The 25,831-nt window shown below is 37.3% G+C and overlaps 1 protein-coding gene across 1 annotated transcript; it reads left to right on the forward strand.

Moving 5' to 3' along the window:
• The first annotated feature begins 5,480 nt into the window (after window positions 1-5,480).
• Window positions 5,481-24,564, forward strand: LOC306866312 (zinc finger protein 800-like). Its single transcript, XM_079411411.1, has 7 exons — window positions 5,481-5,600; window positions 8,878-9,025; window positions 15,310-15,405; window positions 15,642-15,785; window positions 16,614-18,357; window positions 23,559-24,400; window positions 24,497-24,564. Coding segments are annotated over exons 2-6 (2,112 nt in total). The 5' UTR covers window positions 5,481-5,600; window positions 8,878-8,898; the 3' UTR covers window positions 23,560-24,400; window positions 24,497-24,564.
• Window positions 24,565-25,831: the final 1,267 nt, after the last annotated feature.

Here is a 25,831-nt window from a genome sequence, read left to right on the forward strand (position 1 = left end):
ACAACATGGTTCCCAAAAGCACTGAAGACACTTGGCATCAAGAATTTCAATGAGTTCCCAGAAGGAGGCAGTGATGACAGAATATCACAAGAGACGTTCATAAGAGAGGCGTAAGTATAACCACTGCTGGAGTGATATGGCTTCATTTGAAGATTCAAAGGATCTGAATTCAGACTTAATGCATTCACTATGCCCATGTATTGTTTTGTAGGCTATATATTTGATTATATCAGCAGTATGTTATGTCTTTCATGTTTTCCTTAAATTGGACAGAGTTGTGTCTGTGCATTTTGTTCATTTTTTTATCCAGACCTCTCTAATTCTCTGTTTAGGACAGAAGGGCTTGTCGGAAGTGCAGCAACATTCCAGCTATAGGAGAACTCTGTCCTAAGTATCTTTACAATTGCTTTTATATTGAAAACAGCATACTGTATGTATGCATATATAAAAAAAAATAATAATTTGACTTCCAACTTACCTAACTGACTTCCATAGTATTGTATCCATACCACGGAAATCAAAGGGATGTTAGTTTTCATTTTTGGGTGAATTATCCCCTTAAATTGCCTACAGTGAAGACCAGCCAACATGTCTTAATAATCACATTTTAATGAAAGTGCAAGAATGAAATGTTACTACTACTAATTCTAATAATAATAATAAAATGTGTGTTTTTTTTGTTGTTGTTGTTTTTAAATGTGATATTCCATGGAATATAGCATTCTAAATGTATTTTTATAATTATTATTTATAATAAATATCTTTTAATAATTTTATATGTCTTAATTTGACAATTATTCAACTTACTTACTTTTTATTTAAATGTAAGAGTAAAATTATGTCTAACAACATCAAAATACCAGAAAACAGCAGAATTAAAATTAAAATGTAAACAAATGTATTTATTTATTTAGTAATTTAGCAGACGCTTTTATCCAAAGCGACTTACAAATGAGGACATAAGAAGCAATCAAAACCAACGAAAGAGCAACAATGTGCAAGTGCTATTACAAGTCTTGGTTAGCCTAACGCAGTACAGATAATTATTATTATTATTATTTTTAAATAAGACATATAGATCAAATAAAATTAGAATAGAGAATGCTAGAGTTAGAGGGTCAAGTAAAGATGGAACAGATGAGTTTTTAGCCGTTTCTTGAAGATGGGTAAGGATTCGGCTGCTCGGATTGAGTTGGGCAGGTCATTCCACCAGATGGGAACAGTTAATGAAAAAGTCTGTGAAAGTGTTTTTGTGTGTCTTTGGGATGGCACAATAATGCGTCGTTCACTTGAAGAATGCAGCTTCTAGAGGGCATATAAGTCTGAAGTAATGAATTTAGGTAAAGGGGTGCAGAGCCAGTGGTGCTTCTGTAGGCAAACATTAATGCCTTGAATTTAATGCGAGCAGCTATTAGTAGCCAGTGCAAATCAACACAGAGCATAAATATATTTTATAACATATACAGTAGGCCTCCATATTATTGCAGTGATGCTGAATAATTCATGACAGCCTCAGTATTACAGTTTGAGTGCGTTGTAACCATGATCTCACTTTGAAAGTGTTTGTTTTTTAATTTAGTAGCAGCTAAAGCTTTTAATGCAAATATAAATGTTACCCCCTTATTGACCATGTGCCTAATTTCATACATTATGAACATAGGTTTTAGTTTTACATGAGCTTTTATGCAAGTGTTTTAACCTTTACAGAACTGAAATGACGTCTTTCCTTATATCAAAATTATTTAAAAAAATTCTTATAGGTGATAACTATATGCAATTCAAAACAAACTTATGGCCCTAGGTTGTATAGGGGTATAGTGTAAAGCTATTTGGATACTGGGTGGGCAAGGGAAATCTGGTACGCATATAGTATATACAAGTGAAGGTGGCATTTAAAGTAATCGTTCACCCCAAAATCAACATTCTGTGACCATCAACTGCTTTTGTCCATACAATGGAAGTCCTAGTTACCTAGTTACCTGAGTTGCCTATCCTTCTATCACAGAGACTGAGACACACAGAAAAGACCATTAATGGTGTCAAAGACACCTTATTACCTGAACCGAACTAGAAAAAAAGCATATGTCACATGACATTCCGACCTGCCAATAAATGTGCTGGAAGAGCACTGAATGTAGTGAATGAATAATGTACAAAAATTGATTTGAAAAAAACTTGAAATGAAGTTGTCTGTTGCTTTACCGCATGATATTTCTGATATTTCCACGATATAAGTCACAATCTTTGACATTTTCACAGTTTCAGTGAGAATCTAGAACTTTTATTACTGCCAAAATGAGATGTGACCATTGGATAAAATATTCAAATAGATAGTAGAATGAAAAAATTTTTTTTTTTTTTTTAATGAACAAAAAAAAAAATGTGTTGGTTTAAAAAGATAAATCAAGAAATATATGGTGCAAAGTAGAGAAAAGGTATTGTGATACTTTGTGGTTGTTGTGGACATCAGCTCACTCCTAAAATATTAAAGGTTCTTTATTGTCATTGGTTCCATGAAGTAAGTAAAATGTTATTTATATAGCACTTTTAAGCTACAACGCACAAAGTGCTTTACACAATATAAAAACACAATCATTGAAAATACATTCATGAAGAGATACACAATATATGAGGGAACGAAACAGATCAAACCCAAAATACACAAAAGACATCACAAAACACTAAAGGCACGTCTATACAAGTACATTTTCAGTCAACATTTAAAAAGACGAACATTCAGATGCTCTAATATCCACGGCAAACTATTCCTTAATTTTGGAGACCTCGCTGGCTAGATCTCCGTTGGTTTTATATCTAGTTCTTGGAACTGCCAGCAATTCTTTAAAAGAAGATCTAAGACATCTCCCTTTTTCATACGGTCTCAGAAGCTCAGCTAAATACATAGGTGCCAAGCCATTTAACGCTTTGTCAATAATAAAATCCAATAATAAACAGGTTACCAATGTAGAGAAGCTAAAGCAGGTGTAATATGATGAAATAACTTTGTTTGTGTCAATAATCTGGCTGCAGCATTCTGCACTAACTGTAAACGTGATAAATTACGATGATTCAAAGAAGAAAACAAGGCATTACAATAGTCAAGACGGGAAGACATAAAAGCACGAATAAGCTTCTCTGGATCCTTAAAATCCAAAAAAACGTCTCACCTTAGAAATATTTCTTAACTGATAAAAACAAGATTGAACCAACTTCTTGACATGAAATTCAAAAGTTAAATTAGTATCAAAATAAACACCCAAATTTCTGTTTATTATTCGTAAAAACACTATTTAGAGCAAGCTCAATCTGATTACTCGAGCTCTGACCAATTATAACAAATTCGTTTTTTTCAGTATTTAACTGCAGAAAGTTTAGAGCCATCCACTTTTTTATATAAATTTTTTAAACTATTCAGATCTTTGGAACTCAATGATATGTAGAGCTGTAAGTCATCTGCATAACAGTGAAAATTTATATTATGCTTTCTGATTACATCACCTATTTGAAGCATGTAAATTGGTCCTAAAAGAGACCCCTGAGGAACTCCACATAAAATTTCAGAACATTGGCATACTTCATCTCCAACTGACACTACAAATGTTCTGTTTGACAAATAAAACACAAACCAATCCAACGCCGTCCCCGAAACCCCGACCCATGTTCTCAGTGTATTAATTAAAATAGAATGGTCAACTGTATCAAAAGCTGCAGTCAAATCTAGTAAAACTAACACCGAAGAATATTTACCATCCATGAAACTTTTCCATTGGACAAAAGGTTCTTTATAGTGGAAAAATGTTCTTCACACTAAGAAAAAAAGGTTTCAAAGCTCTGCTGTGAAACTTTTGGAAGCTTTAATTTTTAAATTTTGGATCATGTTGATGGTTAATGTGATAAACTACAGCTGTGTATACTGATTTCATAAATCCACTAAAAATCGCTAGGAGTTTAAATTGAAAATGTACTATTAAAAGTGAAGAAAACTTGCAGAATTTCTTTGCAGATGTTGCCTGGTTTGATACCTTCTATTTAACGCAAATCATGCATGAGAACATCTTACTGATATGGAGAAATATTAATTACATGAGTAGTAGGCTACATTTATCATTGGACACTAGTTTACCTAAACAAACCTGTAAGTAATTACACTTACAAAATGCAGACACTCAATGGAGAGAGTGACACTCAACTGCTTACATTAACAATTCAATGGGAAGAACAATGACATGCTAATTCTGGTGGCAACAGTTGAAAGTTGTGAACACATGTGGGTGTGTTTACTGCTTTACAAAGAGTTGTCCTTTCAGTGTTACTTTTTACAGTGTTACAAGGCCACTACTATGTTATATTTCTTGTATATATGTATATATTATTTTATGCTATAATTGTAAACGGTCATGGCATAAAATAAATAATGATGATGATGATGATGATAAAGTTGATTCTTCAATTAGGAGAAATATTCTGTCCCCAGGATGATTTAAAAAAAAAATAATTTTACCTACTTTACATTGAAACTATGTACTTTTTAAATGTTTTCCTATTTTTAGGATTGTTGAAATGCTATGCATTTGTCACAGTTCCTCAATTTTGGGCATGTCTCTCACCCAGACTTCTTAACTTCCCTTCTAAATTGTTGTTGTTGTTGTTGTTTTTCTTAAAAACTTTTTCAACTAATTTGGCATTTATCTAATCCTCACAGAAATGGAAAAATAAATCAAGATATAGGTGCTAATGTAAATAAGTGAGAGTCTGAAGAACATAAATGTTGTTCTTTTATTTTAACTTTGACAAAATGATCTGAGAGATTTAGGTGTCCTTACCAAAACTGATTATTATTTCAGTAGGCTATTTAAGTCAGAAACAATTTGTTTATTTATTTATTCAAAAATCCAAAGTTAATTAGCTGCTAACTCACATAGGCTACTGTGCTAGCAAGTCCAACTTTTATTCAATTCCACAAAAAAATGCCATTACCCTCGACTTCATTACCATCACAACAATATCAAAAATCAACAAAAGCAGGCATCAAAATCTACTCGAAGGTCTACCAAGGCCTGACTTTATTCCAGAACGTTACATTTTTTAAACAAACATACTTTAAAGAAGTTTCTCAAGATTTTAAGTAGTTAAAAGTTTCTGTAATTTAACAAATCCCTCATAAATAAATCCAAATATAGTTAAAATATCATTATAATATGATTTGGGAAAGATATTTGTATATAGTCTTTTTCATATATATATATCTTCCAAAAATTTAATCGCCGTCTTAATCGCCAAAGGAAAGACAAATTAGGAATCGGTGCATTCGCAACGGTTTCATTTGGGCGTGCGAAATTAAAACGGCTAGTTAATTTCCTCACTTAGTGGCACGGGTTGCGGGGGGTCAGATGTGAAGCACCAACCCGGCGACAACATCGGGTGCCACATTTCGGTGGTCTTGAACATCCATTGCACCTTTGCGCAACAGCCGCTTCTCCGCCGAGAGGTCCTCGCGGTGCACAAAGGCAGCTTCCGAGAGGGCAGCGTCAGCGCGAGAAACCACCTCCGGACCGCGTCCGACCGTCTCAACTCGAAAGCCAGCGTCGTTTTTCCCAAAGGTAAGAACTCCGTGAACACATCTCGGCTGATTTCGACCGCGGGAGTTGCCCACTCGGGCCCGGAATCGTGCAGCGGACCAGTGTCGTTTCCTATCCTGCGCGAGCGTGGTTGTTCTCAACAGAAAATGGCGTCACCGTTCTTCTGACTGTGCACCCGGGGAAAACGCACTTGTTCCGAGCGCTTTAATCGGAGCGAGAGTTGACTCGGACTCGCCACGACCGTCCGCGGAGATAGAGCGGGTCCACGGGCCTACTTGGGAGCGAATATGGCACTTCATAACAAAACACCGAAGAGGAGAGAACGCGTAAAGGCGGAAGGGTCGCCAGACCTGTGCGCCAAAGCGGCTTCGGGAAGATGGCAAAGCGCAGCACTTTATCATTCAGACGTGCTCTATAATCGCGCAAATCCTCTCGAGCGTGCTCGGTTTGTGACTCTGTGAGGACGCGATTTCATATTTTGTTGGGTTTGGGTTCGGAAAGCACTGCAAGTTAGTGGCAACGTCGTCTTTTGTATCAGGCTCTCGCCTCAGCCCGCCTTTACGCCGCACTCGCTCCCTGGTAAACATCAGTCCCTCTTATAGTCCCTCTTATGCCGCTTTAAAGCCCCATTCAGCACACGGGCTCTCCTTCTCCATCAAGTTAATCTGGCCCATTGTGGTCCGCAATAGAGGAGATTTGGCCTGACAATGTACCGTGTAAAAGAGATTTACAGAATAATGGAGCGATGCAAATTGCTTCACGAAATCGCTAAATAGCCTGCATATCCGAAAAAACCCGGCGATGTAACTTGCGCTTACATTTTAAAACAGTTTGGCTAAATGAACTGTGTATGCGCCACGACGTGTCTAAATTGCGCATAGGGGGGAACGCAAACCACTGCTTTTCCAACAGAGTTTAGAACCACAGTAATAGCCACGGATAACGCAAACGCACAGTTATCGGTGTTATCCGAGGGATAGGCTAGGATAGCGTCTGGCTTTCGTGGTCAAATGCCTCTTTTTAGCAACTGTGGACTTGGTGATGCTCGTGCTGCCAATGGCTTCGCGCGTTCCCGCACACATGCATCCACAATATACCATCGTAAGTCAGTCAAACGTGTGAACTGCTGTTAAAATGTCTATTCGTGTCATCCAGATGTTCCAGTTGCATGTATTCGCTTTAATTTGGAGACTGTCCGTGCTGGATTTGGGTATGAACTTTTTAGGTTGTTCTCTCACATTTGGCCCCTTGTGGTCCAATGTGTTTTGATGGGGGCTCGCGAACGTGAGTGTGTTTTGAAACAAGTTAGGTGCGTTTTTGTACTTTAAAAGTGTGAATTTATTCTCTTACTGTATGTTAATTGGTCTATTTGTAAAAGCGTGATATAAAAAGATGATGTTTTTGTCTGGTATATGTGCTCGCGTGACCACGCATTTCTAAACAACCGTGAGATCTATTTTTTTAGTGTATGATTATTGAAAACATAATTTAATAACGATTTGAATGGCTATAATGCGTTTAATTCCAAAGCTTCAGGAGGGATTGGCACAGATCGCGTGGCTATTATTTTAAATGAATATTTTTCCGGTCACGTGGCCAAGTGTCTCTGATGCTTTTGGGTGGTGATGGTCATTTCAAGACGTGCTCGGTTGTAATGCTTGTACTCGCACACAGATATCACGCTTTAGTTTTATTGGTGTTTCTTCAATTGTTATGAAGTTTGCAAAGAAAGTACTTGTTCAGGCACGAGTCCACGCGGATAGTCAGATGTTCACGCGACTTATTGATTTATCAAACACAATACGAATCGTATCGAAAACATTTGCCAGCCATCAGCTGAATCGCGTCACATAAAAGCATGAAGGTGGTTTTGTGAAGCATAATTAGTGTTCATTTGTACGGTTGGCCACGGACACGTGCTCTTTTTTGCACCGCTTGCGACTTCCTGTCTCGCGAATGTTTGGGCAGGACAGTCAGGTGTAACGTTATGTCCTTCACAATCACAACACAACATTTCATTTGCGCCTTTATGAGCAAACAGTTTACGTTAAAACAACGCTACACGCCAAAGGACATTAATGAATATATTTTACCATGGTAACTACAGTTAACTACCGCCCAAATACCACAGTTACGACTATAAAGAGACAGATGATGAGTAAAGTCAAGCCTTAGGCACACCACAATACTATTTAAATGAATGCAAAAGCTAAAAAATGACAGAATTTAAAAGAAATTAAATGTATACATAGGTTAATATGTTGAATAATATGTATGTTGTAGCTGTTATTATTTTTCTGTTCATTTTTTTAATATATATATACATTCTTACATTTTTTTTAGTCGGTTTTAACCAATCACAGTTTTAGTGTAGTGGCATAATAACTTTAGTAAGTTACTAGTATTTTGGCACAAGCTATAGTGACCATTGTACGTAAATGTAGATTGTGTTTATTTCCACTCAGATATGTGTCCAGTTGTCTGTTTTTGTTTTTGTTGGAATCCAAAGAGTTTTGTAAAAGTGACAGTTATCTATATTTTATAGTTAATTTTTAGACTAATTTGAATAACATTAAGAGTTCATGTCGACATGATTTTGAAAAAGGTCCGATATATTAAAGGGATGGTTCACCCAAAAATGAAAATTCTGTCATTAATTCCTCACCCTCGTGTCGTTGCAAACCCGTAAGCCCTTTGTTCATCTTCGGAACACAAATTAAGATATTTTTGATGAAATCTGAGAGCTTTCTGCTCAAATTATCTTAATTTGTGTTCCGAAGATGAACAAAGGGCTTACGGGTTTGCAACGACACAAATTTTTCATTTTTGGGTGAACTATCCCTTTAATATTTAAAACCTCGGATGTAATTTCATTTCAGTTTGTCCTGTTGTCAGGCATTCTCCTTTCCGTTACATCTGGGCAATTATGATGCTTGTTTGATGCATGACAGACATTTCCATAATTCATATTGTTTTGTCCTTTTTAGCACATAGCCGTTATGGCTCATCTTGACATTTATTTCCTTGGTAAATGTGCAGTGAAAGGTCTTCATCATCACACAATCATCACAGCGACAGTAATGTCTGTTTGTCTTTGTCAATACCTGCATAAACAAACATCGTCGACTTGTTACAAGCAAATATTTCTAGTTCTGTGTACATTTTTTTTAATTTCTGCTTGTGCTGATGGAGAACTTGTTGTCATTTCGGGAGGCATGCGGGAATAAAAATCATTCCTCCATCAAAAGCTTTGAGAAGAAACAGCTCCGCTGATTAACTTTGTGATTTTTCTTTTAAGTTCATAAAAGAGGCCTCTGAGATGGAGGCTACTAAGAGCGAAGATCAGGGAAGCCGGACTAGTGACAAATGCTGCCAGACTGAGACACTTCAGGCCTGCTGTTGCCAAACAACAGAAACCCCTCAAGAGCCTTGTGGCAAAAATCCAGGTAGGAACTCAGCACCTTAAAGTCAACATGAAATCAAAACTGACCCCGTTTCCTCTTTAAATACACATTCATAGTCTTATTGTGCAAGATTTGTCAGAGCAAGTTAATCCAAAGCGGAGAAAAAAACTTAAATTTTAGGCTGACTTTACGAATTGCTCTATTTTTTGGCTGATTTTTGGTATGCAACGCCCACTTTTCAATATCCAATCAATTCTAAATGGATAAAATTAACTCCTGCCTAAATTTTTTTCTTGTTAAATATCCTGTTGCACTCAGAAATACATCCCATTAAAGAAGTAAAATGAGTTGAGAAGGTTGGACTTTCATGGTTTGGATGTATTTTATTGATAATCCAATGCTGTGTTGTGCATAATCAGAAGTAGTTGCCAACCCACATGCATTGTGAAATTAAGATTTATGTCTTCTCTACGCATTTATTGCAGACATCTATCAATGTAGTTCGATTTAAATGCAATGTCTTGTGGCGACTTGGTTGTTAATGTTGGACAATCACATTCCAATGTGTTTACCACATATTTCCATAATTATCAATGCTGGAATCAGATTTCTAGCTCAGCGGGTTGTTATTTGTGTTCTACAGTGCTGCTAATTTCAGTGACCTGGAGTTGTTTGTCCTTATAGTAATTTATGGCCATAAATAAAGACAAGCTGTTCTGAAGCTGAGAGGATCACATATACTGGCTGATAGCGAGATGCAGACCAGATAAAAGTTGAATGCAAGAGAATCTTTCTTGTTGAAAAGAATCAGGATGGGCTTTTAATGCAGAAAGATTTGTTTGGGCAGCATTGTATTGTTTTAGCTTGTAAAAAATATTTAATACACATTTACCCCTTTTTATTATTCATGCTGGATGAATAGAGTTGTTGATTTGAGGTGTAAACACAAGTGGAAATAAATGAATGAAAAAATGTCAAATATTCTAGAAGCAAATGCTGTTTATAAGTTTAACATTTTCTTGAATTCAGACCTGCATTTACTAACTTTGACAAAACTAATGTATTACAGTAAAATTTCCCCACTAATGTGAAATGTAGAAATTATTTAAATATTTAAATGTAAATTTAATTCAAATTGGGGATATCTATATATATATATATATATATACACACACACACACACACACACAGTGCCCTCCAAAAGTATTGCACATTTCAGCTTTTATTTACAGGTATTTTCATCTGGATCTGATACACAACTTAGAAGATAGCACCTTTTGTTTGAACCCACCCATTTTTCATGTTACCAAAAGTATTGGATCATGTGACTGACAGGTGTGTTTTGTTGCCCTGGTGTGTCCTATTAATTGATTATTCAAACAATAAATAGCACTGAATGTCTGCGCTCAGTTTCAGATCCGTGCAGACTGCATTTATAGTTAGTTAGACGTGTAACCAACATGAAAACCAGAGAGGTGTTTATGGGTGAAAAATGAGCAATTGTGAAGCTGAGAGAAGATGAAAAGTAAATCAAACCATTGCACAAACACTGGCAATAGCAAGTACAAACATTTGGAATCTCCTGAGGAAGAAAGAAACCACTGGTGTACTAAGTAACACACCTCAAACGGGTAGATCAAGGAAAACATCTGCAGTTGATGACAGAAACATTGTGACAGCTGTAAAGAAAGACCCTAAAACAAATGTTAGTGACATCAGCAGCAACCTCCAGAGGGCAGGAGTGAAGGTATCACAATCTACTGTTCGCAGAAGACTTCATGAACAAAAGTACAGAGGCTACACCAGAAGATGCAAACCACTCATTTGCAAGAAGAATAGGAGATGAGCTTCAAAAATTCCGGGACAAAGTTTTATGGACTGATTTTATGGACCAAAGTGATGGAAAGGCTAAAGTTTGGAGAAATAAAGGATCTGCTCATGATCCCAAACATACAAGCTCATCTGAAACACAGTGTGCACAGGTGTACATTATAGTACACATTACACAAGTAATGTAATGCTTGGGCTTTCATCGCTTCTTCTGGGACAGGCTCATTAATCTTCATTAATGATGTAACACATGATGGCAGCAGCAAAATTAACTCAGAAGTCTACAGAAATATTTTGTCTGACAATTTACAGAAAGATGCAACCAAACTGATTGGGAGATCCTTCATCATGCAGCAAGATAATGACCCAAAACATAGTGCCAAAACAACAAAGGAGTTCATCAGGGGCAAGAAGTGGAAGGTTTTAGACTGGCCAAGTCAATCTCCACACTTAAACCCTGTAGAGTATGCATTTTACCTGCTAAAGAAGAGACTGAAGGGAGTAACCCCCCAAAACTGAAAGAGGCTGCGGTGAAAGCCTGGAAAAGCATCACAAAAGAAGAATGCAAAAGTTTGGTGATGTCAATGGTTCACAGGCTTGATGCAGTTATTGAAAGCAAAAGATTTGCAACTAAATATTGTCTTTTTCACTTTAATCTGTTAATTCAATCTGTTCCAATACTTTTGGTAACATAAAAAATGGGTGGGTTCAAACAAAAGGTGCTATCTTCTAAGTTGTGGATCAGATCCAGATGAAAATACCTGTAAATAAAAGCTGAAATGTTAATCTCTCATCTCATATTCATCTTTTGATGTCAAACCCAAATGTTTACAGTCTACAGCAAAAATAAAGGAATTGGCCTTACTGTTCCAATACTTTTGCAGGGCACTATATATATATATATATATATAAGTTAGAGAACTGTGGACACAGATGGTATTAAATAGCCTGTTTAATTTTAATTTACTATGTAATATTCTCATAGTTAGTGTAAAATGCTCCATATCTTTCAGACACCTGGTGTCAGAGGAGAAGGTGTAACTTACACATCCTCAGAAGTCCCCTTAGATTAAATGGTTTTACCAGGTGACTCTCAGTTGGTAGATATCCATGGAAAGAAATAACAGAAAGTTGAGATCACTACTATCAGTGTACTATAGTGTTGCCTTAAGGAACAATGACAGAGTCTTGCAGGTGTCCAAAGGATTGATGGAGTGTTGCAAACCAAAAGATGCTTGTGTAAGTGTGGAAATAGATCTACTATATTATTTTTCCTGGCCTCGGTTCTGGCCTCACTTCCCTCCAGTCTTTGTTGGACACATCTCTGATAACTAAACACTGAGTAGTTTCATCTAGACAAAGATGTTTTTTGAAAGATTTACATTCTGCTGGTTTATTTGAAAGCTTTAAGGCAAGAATGCCATTCACAGATTCATTGCTGTTATGTTCTAGGGATGAATGCATTATTTATTAATTCATTCATTCATTGGAATTACAATTATTTTAGCAAAAGATAATAGGAACTTGAATTTAAGATTTTCAGTTTTAAAATATTTTTCTTAAAAGATTTTCTCAAGATTTTACTGCCTTTACATAATAATTCTACATTTTCTTGTACATTTGCATTAATCACATTCAAAATGCAATTATTCAAGCATTGAGTTCATTCCTATAGTTATTGTCCATGGTCTGTATATAATCCATCCTGCTGTCATGCACTAAAGTTGGTATCATGTTTAGGTGAGCAAAGAGTAGAGTTACATGTGGCTTTAATTCAAATTAAAATGTAAATGAAAGGTAGAATAGCACCCTGGTTGGAATAATTAAGTTTTTGGGTGTGAAACCAAAAGGGCACCCTACTAGGCAGTCACCCCCTTTTTTGTTGGCGTTACTCTCCCTAATTTTACCCCTAATCTTATCCACCTTATTCTTCATGTAAAATGGGCGGGGCCATTTGTAATTTTGATGGGTCTTGCTTCCATTCTCATCTGGTTCCAGCTGTACAAAACCGCTCGTTTTGCTGCTTGATACTACAAATTGTGTCTTACCGTTAGGGCTGGGCGATATATAAAAAAAAAAAATTGAATATCGAATTTTCTGTAGTTTTTACGATATTCTATATATAACTCGATATGCAGGGTTACTACGGGCTTTGGAAAAGTATGTAATTTGATTGAAATATTTTCCAGGTCTGGAAATGTATGGAAAAAAGAAAGCAGAGTATGGAAAAATATTTGTGTTTCCAGACTTTTGCCCCTATTTAGTTTTTTTTTTAATAATAGAAAATTCTGAATTTTAATGAAAATAAATTTATCTTACAAGAAGTGAGGTTTCATGGCAGCTGTTTAGTGATTCTTTAGTGATCGCCAAATATGACAATGAATTCAAGGTACACTTTTTCATTATGCAAAATGCAGGTTAGAAGCATTTTGGGTTTCTTCACACTATATTCTAAGCACTGTATTTCATAACTCAAGGACTTTGCAAAAATAAAAAATATACAGATTTATGTACGCACAAGAAACCATTAAATTTAGCAGATAGGACAATGCACACTGAGCCACCTGTTGTGCCATCAGCCCATTTCGCGGTGTGGTTTCTTGGTCGCCACAGACTATGCATTAAGGAGACCTAAGGCCTTGAAATATGGCATACTGCCCCAATGAAAGCCAAATCTTATACAGGTATACTTTTTTTTTTTTTTTACAGTGCCAGTCTTTTTTTTTTATAGACCCTTGAACTTGTTATGCCATCAGCCCATTTTGTGTCATCGTTTCTCCATCACCACAGAGGATGTGTTAAATTGGACATTAGGCCTTGATATTAGAGGTAGAGGAAAAGCTCAATTTTGAGCTGGTAGATCTCTGTTAAATCATGTGCGTCCATGCTATCTTTTCATTCATAGTAAGATGGCAGTGATACACAAAGGAAGTAGCTTATATAAAACTAGAAATTGTAATGCGTAAGCATGCAAAACATTCCCATGCACATGTGATTTGTATCTCGAAGGCACAAAAAAAGTTTCTTGTGTGCATGTAAAAGTCTGTATTTTTTATTTATTATATGTATGTATAGTATGTTGTCACTTTGAGAAAATCAATGAAACAAAACCCTGAGAAAATACAAATATTTACAGATGACTGTACTGTATACCAAATATAAAGCTGAAAATAATGCTCTATGAACTATTTATGTTATGGTCTGAAAATTTACCGAGAGGTTTGGAAATTTGAGTCTGGAAAAGTCTGGAATTTTGAAATGGAAAATGTGTATGAACCCTGGATATGTTTGCATTTGCTTTTAAATAATAAAAAAACATGATTTTCTTTTGCCCCCATTAAAAAAAAACATAACAAAAGCAATTTAGATAAAACAGCTGTTGTTACAAAGTAAATACAAAATATTTAGTACAAATTTAAGCAGTTAGACCAAAAATTTAGACCAAGTGATCACTTACTGCTTTTTATTAAATGAACAAGTAGTGCAAAACAAGTACAGAATGTGCATTCTGTCAACTTGTTTTAGTGCATGCAGTTTACACTGTGCAATAATGGGGGAAATAATTAAACTGGGATAAGAATAAGAATAATATAGATTTTTTTTTTACAAGTTTTTAGCTTAGAACACAAGTCTTTCAACTGTCTCTGGTTTAAGAGAAGCTCTGTGGCATGGAACTATGTTCCCACTGGCACAACAAAAATGATATATATAATATATATAACCGTGAAATTCCTAATAGTGATTCCAGATTGCAATAGCCTATGTTTTTCTATTCAAACAACAGTGGTTGAGTAAGTGCATTTATTCAGCCATCACAATCGCAAACAATACAGTCGAGATCTCATGACAGAACACAGACTGGTTGAGTGACACTTTCATTTAGATTGCTAAACTCCAGCTTGTTTGTTGGAGTTTTCGGATCATCGGCGGCAGCGCTTCTGCAATGAGGAGCGAGCGTGTGCGCATGGTTGCCAGATTGCTTAAATTAAACAAAACACCGGGTAGAAAATATATGCTTTTAACAGCGAAGCTCTGATTCAGGGAATTGAACTCTTGATATCTGGCAACCGCACTCATGAAAGCTCGCATAGTAGAGCAGTCCCTGTTCTTTTAGGAAAGTATGCTTGAATTTGAAATATTAGATATTCACGATATTTTCAAATTTTACATCGTCGTCAAAATTATTGCAACATTATCGCTAATATTCGATATATCGCCCAGTCCTACTTACCATATTATTTTAGTGTATTATCTTAATTATGAACACAGTGATTTGGAGTTCAAACAGTTTTACCGTTTATTGCACGTTGTTATTCCTCTCATTATTTTATAGCTGCTAATGAACCAGGAGTCTCGCCCATAGGCTTACTTCCGCATTTAGGAATAAGGTGGATACAACAGATTGAAAGCATTTGCTATCCTCATACCTGAATGGTGGAACTTCAACAGAAGTTTTACATAAAGCATAATCTAAAAAGTGTTGTTTTCTGTTTTAGTCCATTCGATTGAGCCCGGTGATCCACCCCTGCTTCAGCAGCAGCTCCAGACCTCCAAGTCGGGAATTCATCAAATCATTGAGTGTTTTCGCTCAGGTACTTCAGTCTCAGAACTTTGCTCATTCAGTAAATACATTCCATAAAGACTTATTTTATTCACTGGGTATGACATTTTGCCAGAGTCAAGGCATTTTCTGTTCTTACTGAAAAGTCTAAAACTATGATGAGTAAGATTTTATACCAATGAGATTCCCCCCAGTATATTTTTCTTACATAATGTTTGTTGTCGCTTAATAATAACTGTTTGCTTTCAATACGTGCTGTTATTGCAGGTACAGCTCAACTCAAACACATGCTGCTGAAGGAGGTTGACACCATATTTGAGTGTAAAATCTGTCGAAGTCTTTTCCGTGGTCTACCAAATCTGGTCACTCACAAGGAGCTCTACTGCTTTTCCCGACAACCTCAGTCTGATGGTTTGTACATCAATATAAGAGTTCTGGCTTATGAAGTGAGCAGACTTATGAATTTTTCCCAGTGAACAACAAAACCTAGGCATATAAATAAAAATTCTGTCTTTGCTTACCTTGATGTTGTTTGAAGCTTGAAAGTATTGAATTTTTCATGCAGAACACAAAAGAAATATATTTTGAAGAATGTATCAGTCTTAAGTCGCTGGGGTATATTTGTAGCAATAGCCAAAAATGCATAGTATGGGTCAAAATTATTGATTTTTCTTTAATGCCAAAAATCATTAGGACATTAAGTAAAGATCATGTTCCATGAAGATATTTTGTAAATTTCTTAAATGTGTATATATATATATATATATATATATATATATATATATATATATATATATAAAGGCGATTTTCTCAATATTTAGATTTTTTTGCACCCTCGGATTCCAGATTTTCAAATAGTTGTATCTCGGCCAAATATTGTCCTATCCTAACAAACCATACATCAATGGAAATTCGAAAAATGGACCCTTATGACTGGTTTTGTGGTCCAGGGTCAAATTTGTGGTCAAAACCACATTGGACTCTATTGACTTTCATTGCATTGACAAAAAAAAAAACAAGCAGTTACATTTTTGTGTTCCACAGAAAAAATTTAGAAAACTCAAGCAACTATCTAGCAATACCCTTTAAACCGCCCACTACACTGTAGCTTTGCATTGGATGAGCACTCACTAACATTTTCAGTAGTGCAAATATAGTTTAAATTTGTACACGGTTGGCCCCATGAATAGTAATGCTGTTAATAAGATTATTATTTTGTGACGCTATTACTTTCTACAGAGCCTTCCCAAGGTGGGCAGAGCCAAGGTATCAAAGAACTTCTTCAAGCCATCTATCCACAGAAAGACCAAGAAAAGCATGTCATTCAGCTAGAGGCCATTGAGACGAACCCTAATGGCGTGTTCCAACAAGTGGCACAAGTGGAAATTCCCGACATGCCAGAAAACCCAGCCCCTACACCCCAGACTATGATCCCAGTATCTGAGAAGAAAAATCGCCGCAAATCTATTTTGGCACCCAAAAAGATCCAACTGTCAGATTTTGAAGACGAGATGGAAACTGAACCTGAAGAACCTCCTGTTAAAGAAGGTCAGAGCTGCGAAGAGATAATAAAGATTGAGCCGGCAAAAGGGGACGAAGAAGAAGAGAGTGCCGCCTCTGAGGTTAAGGAGATGAAGATCTCTTGCTGCCTCTGCGGAAAAGACTTCAGCTCCAGACGCAGCATACGACGCCACTGCCGGAAGATGCATTGGCAGAGGATGGAGGAGTTACGCAAATTTACAGAGACGCGCACAGTGCCTATCAGCCTGCTGTCTATGGTGAAGGACAAGCATACTGTTGAACCACCATCTTCTCCTGGGAAGAGTTGCCCAGTGTGCAGAAAGGCCTTTGCCACCAAGGCCAACGTTCGTCGCCACTTTGACGAGGTCCATCGTGGTTTGAAGCGGGATTTGATCACGCCGGACATTGCCACAAGACCAGGCCAGCCTCTTTTACTTGATGCTGGTCCTCCTTCTCCAGCGAAAGCACCAAGCTCTCCTCTGAAGCAAGATAAGACACAGTACAATCTGACAAATTTTCGATGCAAGCTGTGCAAACGCAAGTACAGCTCCCAAATAATGCTTAGACGGCACATGCGAATCGTTCATAAGATACCCATTCTAGAAAACAGCTCTCAGAAGGCCAAATCAAAGCACGAGAGAAGAGATAAGGGTTACCCAAAGAAAGAGTCTCTCTCGAAAGCTTCAGAAGATGATGGAAACCACAGTGTGAGTTTTGACTTTAAGAGGATCTACTGCTGGTTGTGTAAACGTCAGTTCAGTACCGGGCAGAACCTGGGCAAGCACATTGCCGAGCTGCACACCGATGGAAATGACAGCATCTACATCAAGTTTTACCGATGCCCCATCTGCAGATACGAGTCACGCCGAAAGCGTGACGTCATCCGCCATATCACAGTGGTGCACAAGAAGTCATCACGCTATCTGGCTAAGGTTATGCCTGCCTTGGAGAACCAGGCAGTGAAGAAACCAGCTGATGCAGTCTTGAGTACCACAACCAAGAAAACAATTTCAAAAGAACAGGGTAGCGGGAAGCATAAAACGCAAGACCCACCAGCTTCTCCTAAAAGATATCAACAAGATCCTCTTGTATCTTCCAAAGCAAAGAAACAAGAATCCCCAACATCTCCAAACACTCGAAAGCATTCCGCTCTAACGTCACTCAACACAGGCAAACTCGAGTCTCCGCTTACACCAAATAGACAAGACAAGAACCTTCAAGTGTCCAAGAACCCACATGTCACTCGCAGTCATGTTATCAAGGGGCCACCCATCACCAGAAGCCAGGAGACCTGCACAGAGGTTAGGGTAACGAAAAACTTTTCCCTTCACGCCTGTGATATGTGTGGCCGGGCATTTGCCAAAAAGGTCTACCTGGAGACGCACAGGCGGAGACATAGGACTGCCATCGCAAGTGGGGACAAATTACAAGGAAGAAGCACTCGATCAAAGGCCCTCATTTGGTAAGTTGCTGCCATTCAAAAAGCATCTTAAGATAATTAGCGTGGCTTGCTAAGGTGAGCCTTAAAGCCCCTAATCCAGGGATCTCCAAACCCTGCTCCTGAAGAGCTACCGCCCTGCAGACTTTAGTTCCAACCCTGCTCTAACCAAGGTTATAATCGTTAACGAAAACGAACGAAAAAACGAAAACTAGGTGGGAAAAAACATTGTCGTTAACTGAAATAAAAATAAAAACGAGGCATTACAAAAAAACGATAACTAACTAAAACTGTAATGTGTGTTTGGCAAAACTAACTAAAATAAAATAAAATTATAGAGTAAATGTCCTTAGTTTTCGTCTTTGTCAAGGTCTTTAATTTTTAACGCTATTTAGAACATGCAGCGTATTCGTTCAGCTGCATTTCCTTTCCCTGCTCTCCCTCCGCCTCTCTGTCACTCATGTGTCTCTCACATGCGCGCGCGCGCGCGCACACACACACACACACACACACACACACACACACACAGCCCCTCCCCTCCGTGCACACCGCGTCTCCATGAGAACGACTTCGTTCGACGTTGAAAGTTCGCGAAAGGTTGGTATCTCCACCTCTTGAACACATTCAATCAAACATTAATTAAAATATTTTAAATTCTGAATATAATTTTGTCAGTGTGTTAATGTTGACCCGAGAAGCGATTATGCCTCCTTTAGAAAGTTAACTAGTCGCAAGTTTGAGGTAAAATGCACTTTTTGGTTGTGGTTGTCGATGTCAAAACACTATATAAGCTGTGATTCAAATATAAAATAATGTTATGTAATTTTTTTACTTTTACACTGAATGTTTGCTGCTTCAATCCAGATGAGTAGGCTATTGACTGTAGGCTATAGGGTAAATTTAGTATAGGGTGTGAAAATTGTACAGCTGTGGTATTTGTAGGGTGTGTAGATTCTAGAACGTGTAGATTTTTTTGGTACGGCGTGTGGATTTTGTAAGAGGTATTCTTACACATGCTCACACACTCTCGCAAACACACACACACACACACACACTCAAGCAACACACACACACGCACACACACTCTTGCTCACTCACTCGCACACACACACACACACACACACACACACACACTCTTGCTCACTCGCGATCGCACGCGCAAACACTCACCCATGCTCACTCACTCACGCACACACCCACACTAAAAAAAATTGAAAAGCTGTATTTTAAACAGGTGATTCATTAATGCAAGGGACTTACATTATTTTGTTTACCATGTTGGAACTTGTCGGGACACAAGTTTATTTTTTATTTTTATTAGTTATGTTCTTTTCTCAGATTGAGCTCCCTGACAATCTTGACAGAAATGTCTTGTGTGGCTCAAAAATGGGTTGAATACATGTGGTTCATGTATGTCTTCTTTAGTCTGTTGGCTATTTTGTTTTTTTCTTGGCACACGTACGTCACTTACACATTTTGCACTTACTGCGGAGACGGTTTACATACATATTATTTGTGCCCATATGTACATTTTATGTACTGGTGTTATTGTTGAATACATATTTTCTAAAATTGTATGATGGTTTTGTTGAGTTATTATTACACAATACTTTTTCTGACCTTTTTGAATCTTGCCCCTGACAAATAACCCAAATTACAAAAAAAGACTAAAACTAACACTAAAACTAATAAAAACTAAACTAAAACTAAGCATTTTCAAAAAATAAAAACTAAACTAAACTAGCAAACTCACTTTAAAAACTAATTAAAACTAAACTGAATTTGAAAACAAAAAGTCAAAACGAAATAAAAATAAAAACTAATGAAAAATGCAAAACTATAATAACCCTGGCTCTAACACACCTACCTGTAATTATCAAGTAACCCTGAGCACCTTGATTAGCTGGTTCAGGTGTGTTTGATTGGGGTTGGAGCAGAAATCTGCAGGACGGTAGCTCTCCAGGAGCAGGGTTGGAATCCACTGCCATAACCCTTATGTGTTAGGGGCTGTTCTCATATCGCGTCTTTTGTGGGCTTAAGTTCGTTATTTCAAAAGTAGATGAGCGGCAAGCACGCGCAACTAGAGAGTGACGCGGTCGCGATGCACCGCAGCGAGATGAAAACATCTCAACTTTTCAGAATTCCGCAAGCGCACCGTAGGTCATGTGACAAGAACCAACCAATCAACTTCACCCTTTCCGTAACAACATTGAAAGCTCAGCCAAGATGAGGGAACATCTGATCATAGCTGTACAGAGATACCCATTATTAAATAAATTTAGTAGCTACTGCAAGCGATTTTCAGTGCTTTGCTGAAACTTCCACGTCGTCATGGAGGTCACAGGTCATGGTTTCTTAGCAACGGCAGACGCCACGAAAGCTCAAGCTCCCGAGTGCTTTGGAAAGAAGGAGAAAGCGGTGCCCCTAGCGCTGTCCATGCATTTTTAGGCGGGACATCTGAACAGCCCCTTAAACTTTTGGTTGTAACTTGTCCCGCTCTGTTTGCATTACGGACATTAATGATACCCCACATTATGTGTTGTTTTGAGGTAAAATGTGTTATTAATTTAAGTAATTAGACTAATAAAAAGGTGGGAAAAATTCCTCTAGACTTTAGCCCGAGACACACTGCACAATTTTCGACTGTCCCAGATGAAAGACTGGCATCGTGAAACAATCGTAGTGATTGCTGTGTTCGTGGCTCCTAATTGGACTAATGTGTCGTACAGTGAGAGAGGTTCAAAGACAGGCGTTGTCACGGTCTTGCGACCAAAGATAGCCTATGATCATTTTCTGACAGTGTCAGAATTTCAGCATGATCATTGCACAGTGTGTTTACTGCTACGATCCACGTTTACTGACCAGCCAATAAAAATACGATATCAAATCAACGCGTCATGGCGCTAAAACTTAAAACTGCTTACCTCGAGCTCTTATCCCTTCCTTTTTTGCCGCTTCCACTTTTTTTCAGCACACATAAAAACTCCAACTGCCAAAGTGTGATTTATCATGCTCTTTTTGTTTATCACTAGCGCATGCTGATGACATTTTATTCTTCACTCTACAACAAATTCCTCATGTGTAAACATACTTGGCGAATAAAGCTCATTCTGATTCTGATTCTATTGTAACGTGCGTTGTAGCATATGAGTAAATAGGTGTCATCATTGTACAGTCTACATGCATGTCGTACCCAAGTTTATTAAACGCATGTCACACAGTGTGATCTGCAATGATCTTATAGGATTGCTAAAATCGCGCAGTGTGTAAAAGGCGTAACATTGATAAAGGATCCTGAGCTGTATCTAGGGACCAGAATATCATTGGGGTTGGAGTCTTTTGACTTGGACCAGTAGGCAACCACCTAGCAAATCCTCAGTAAGCACCCAAATCACCCTAGCAACTACAAAACAACAACCTGGTAACCACCCAGGACCCCTTAGCTTAGGGGTATCCAATCCCGCTCCTGGAGGGCCAGTGTCCTGCAGAGTTTAGCACCAGCCTGCTCCAACACACTTGCTTAGAAGTTTCTAGTAATCCTGAAGGCCTTGATCAGCTGGTTCTGGTGAGTTTAAACTCTGCAGGATAGTGGCCCTCCAGGAGCAGGTTTGGACATCTCTGCCTTGGCGTAATTGTGGCGAGTTTTGTAATAGGAAGCACCACTCACAATATCTCCCGAAAATTAAAAAATCATTCAAAATGCTGTTGGTAGCAAGTTACAGAGCACCACAGCCTGTAAATAACACTGTATAATACTTGGTAAATATTTTATCCAGCCATCTAAAGTACTCCTAAGAAAGCACTACTTAGTGTTCCAAAAATAGTGATCTTGGGCTGTTGAATAAGATGAAAGACTTTCTTAGACTATATCTATTAAGGTACAATCCCTTATAATTGGATGCAAGGTTTCAAACTGATGTGAGCTTTCATGTCTTATGCTTGCAGCATTCCTACAGACTATAATGGTTGAGATGCTCTACAGCAGAGATCCTCAAATCTGGCCCACTCCTGCAGAGTTTAGCGCTAACCCTAATCAAACACACCTGAGCATGCTAATCAGAGTATCCAAGATCATTAGAAAATCACAGGTAGGTGAGTTTGATCAGGGTTGGAGCTAAACTCTGCAGCAGATTGGCCCTCCAGGGAAAGATTTGAAGAACCCTGCTCTACAGAATCAAACATTACACAAGATTTTGTTCCCAAGACTGCATAGTGTTTGTCTTTATTAAAGGTGCTTTCTTAAGCGAGGATCACTATTACTGTTCCTAATATTTGTCATTGGAGGTTTGCTTTAAAACCTTTTCAGATCCATTGCCATGCAGAGTTTCACCTACCTGTGATTTTCTAGTAACTCTGAAGACTTTATTAGCTTGCTCAGGTGTCATTGATTAGGGTTGGAGCTAAACTCAGTGCTGGTGTCCCCTCCAAGACCGCATTTGAGGAAGTCTGCTTTAAACCAAAGTATTAAGACCAAGTTGGACCAGTAACCAATCGCCCAGAATCACCATAGCATTGTTGTGGCAGTTTTTGCATGGGCAAGCAGCACTGACATTTTCTTCAGAAAACGTAACGATTTAGTTGCGTTTCATTTCTTAAACTTTTAAGTGGTTTCTAGGGATCCAAATTGGGCACATTTGGTTTCAGTTATTATTTAGTTATCCAAGCCAGTGTTACCGCAGTGCTTATTTTTCTCATCACATGCTCAGACAAAGTCTCTAAGGTCACTGTAATAGGAATTACTCTCTAATTTAAATTCATGGGTACAGATAGTATCTGAGAGGGATTCCCCATCGTCTGCTTTCTGTAATAGATATGTAGATGCGGTGAACTTTTACACATTTTGGCCTGACCTTTTAAACTTCTGGCAGCCTCCAGTGGTTTTGCCCACAGAATAATGATGATTGAGATTTTTTCTAAATGCCAGTTTCCTTAAAGTGACAGTTCACCTACAAGTAAGAAATTCCAAACCTGTAATCTTAATAAAGGTATTTTTTTTAGACTGCTGAAGAAAATTAAGTTACGTGTTTTGAGCATGATGTCAGAACATGAATTCTGAACAAGAACATGAATTCATTGGTGAACTATATTAACATCTTCAAACTTATAGAAAGTACACACTTTTTCCTTTAAATCATTCCTGTTATTGACTACAGTATGTTGTCATATATTTAATGATGAATGATGTTTGATTTTCTCTCACTTTTTCTTTGTTTCTCTCCATCTAGACTGTTTTTTTCTCTGAATACGTAGCACATTTGCACTGGATTCCATGGATGGGTGTATTTCCATACGAAAGAAGAGGAAGAGATATGGACAGACTTGTGGGTAGAAAACAGAGGATAACCTTTGCATAAAGGGGTTGAATGAGGCAAACAAAACCTGAAGTGCACCAAATATATTGTTCCAGCTTTTTACACTGGAGGGCGCTGATGTAAAAGAATTGGTGTCCACCCTCCAAAAGGAGATTGATCTTCAATTGATTTTGACTGATTGACAAAGTAAAACAACTCTCAAAATGAATTTTGATTAATTTGTAAACAGATTATACCACTATTTTTTGTATTCGCTCCGACAGTTTAAAAACACACAAAGAATGTTTCATAAATGGACAATGGACAGACATAGGAGGTCGCTCTGTATATGTACAGCATGTCTAACTAATGTTAAATATTCATAAGTAGATTAATTCATGTAACTCTGCTTCATATTTTCCTGCCATGTGATCACCTCTCTAATCAACTATGGATTGAAATTCTGCTAATTTGTTAGAAATGTACTTTCTTCTACCCTTTAAGTCAAAGCCTATATTAAGCTGCTCAGGATGTCTTAATTGAGAGCCCCCCCCACCCCTTTTTTTTTAAACAGCTTAAACTTTGTTTGTCTTTAACGAAAGGTTGCAACTGTGACTAAAATGAAATAGAATACTACTGTATTTTAGTTTGGTAGCCTACTAATAACTAAGGCTAATGAGAAAATTATTTTCAAGTTTTAGTAGATGGCTCTCATCGTTGCTTTTCAAGTATAAATAGTTATAACGAAGCTTTTGAGCAAGTAAATTGCAAGTACAGTTTCCTTTAGTTGGGGTGCATGCAGAATGCCTTGATTGAACCCTTTGTTTATGTGTACAATAGGGCTTTATCTAAACGCCAGATCCATTCTGAAGGTGTGCACTCCTTTTTATTTGCAAACTCCTGGTATATCCTTGCTTGCAGTAGGATTTTTTTTTTGTTCAAATAAAGATAATAAACACATCCTTTGTCAACTTGTAATCTATCTATCTATCTATCTATCTATCTGTCTATCTGTCTATCTGTCTATCTGTCTGTCTGTCTGTCTGTCTGTCTGTCTGTCTGTCTGTCTGTCTGTCTGTCTGTCTAGTGAACCTGGCATACAGAAATTATGTTGGAATACAAATTATATAAAACTTTAATGAGTGACTTGCGAAACTAACCTCAAATATTCATTAAAAGTAAGTATTGCAGGAGTAATCACCTCGGATCGTGCGAGACTCATAAAAGAAGAAACCTGGATGAGACCATGAAAATCAAATACTCATCTGATATGAGATGAATAGAGCCTTCAACAGAATATTTCTACACCTGGTATAATTGTATAATCGAAGCAAACTCTTTATATAGTTTTATTGGCAAATGGGTGTGGAAATCAGAATTATATTCGTTTTGAAGATGCAGTGTACATACACCCTGAGACTATGAAAACAAAATCAAATGTATCTATATATAAAATACATAAATATAAACTGAACTTTGAACAGGCCTACAGGCTATACACCACTGGAGAGGAATTATTGCCCTTTATTGCTGTCAAAACCCACTTTCTGTTTAGATGCGAGTCATTTTTACTATGCAGTGCATTTTCATGGCCGAGGTCACACTTTTCACTCCAATGAATATTTCCAGGGGGTATGTTTATTATATTATATTCTTTTAGAAATGTCACTGTAAAATGTTGCCTGTAGGCTTAACCTTGAATCTACTGCATACAAAACATCAAACAATTTCATATCATATTAGCTTATATTTTTTATATTTGTTTAATTTTAGTTTGTTTAGTAAGAGCGTTAGCCTATATATATTTGTTGTTTTATTATTTTGTTATATTTCTGTTTTGCTTGAATTTAATTTTATTTCAGTTATAGTTTTAGTACGACAATTTTATAACATCAAGTTTTTCATGTAACATTTATTTTATGTTTCATATTTTGTTTATGTCTTATATTTTATTCTATCATTTATTTTATTATTCTATCACGTACTCTTACTGATTTTCAATAGTTGCAGGAATCAGACTGCATAAAAACAGGAACGCTCTGTGCAGGTTCAAGGTGTTCACACTAGATGGCGCAATGGGATAATTCACAGCAGTGACTGTCGAACAGTTTGATCGCTTCAAACCAGCTGTCAAGCCACAATGAACAGATAGACTATTTCGTAGTTTTGGATTAATCAGTATGAAAAGTAACAATTATTTCTACCAA

The sequence above is a fragment of the Barbus barbus genome, assembly GCF_936440315.1.
Source record: "Barbus barbus genome assembly, chromosome: 48".
Lineage (NCBI taxonomy): Eukaryota > Metazoa > Chordata > Actinopteri > Cypriniformes > Cyprinidae > Barbus > Barbus barbus.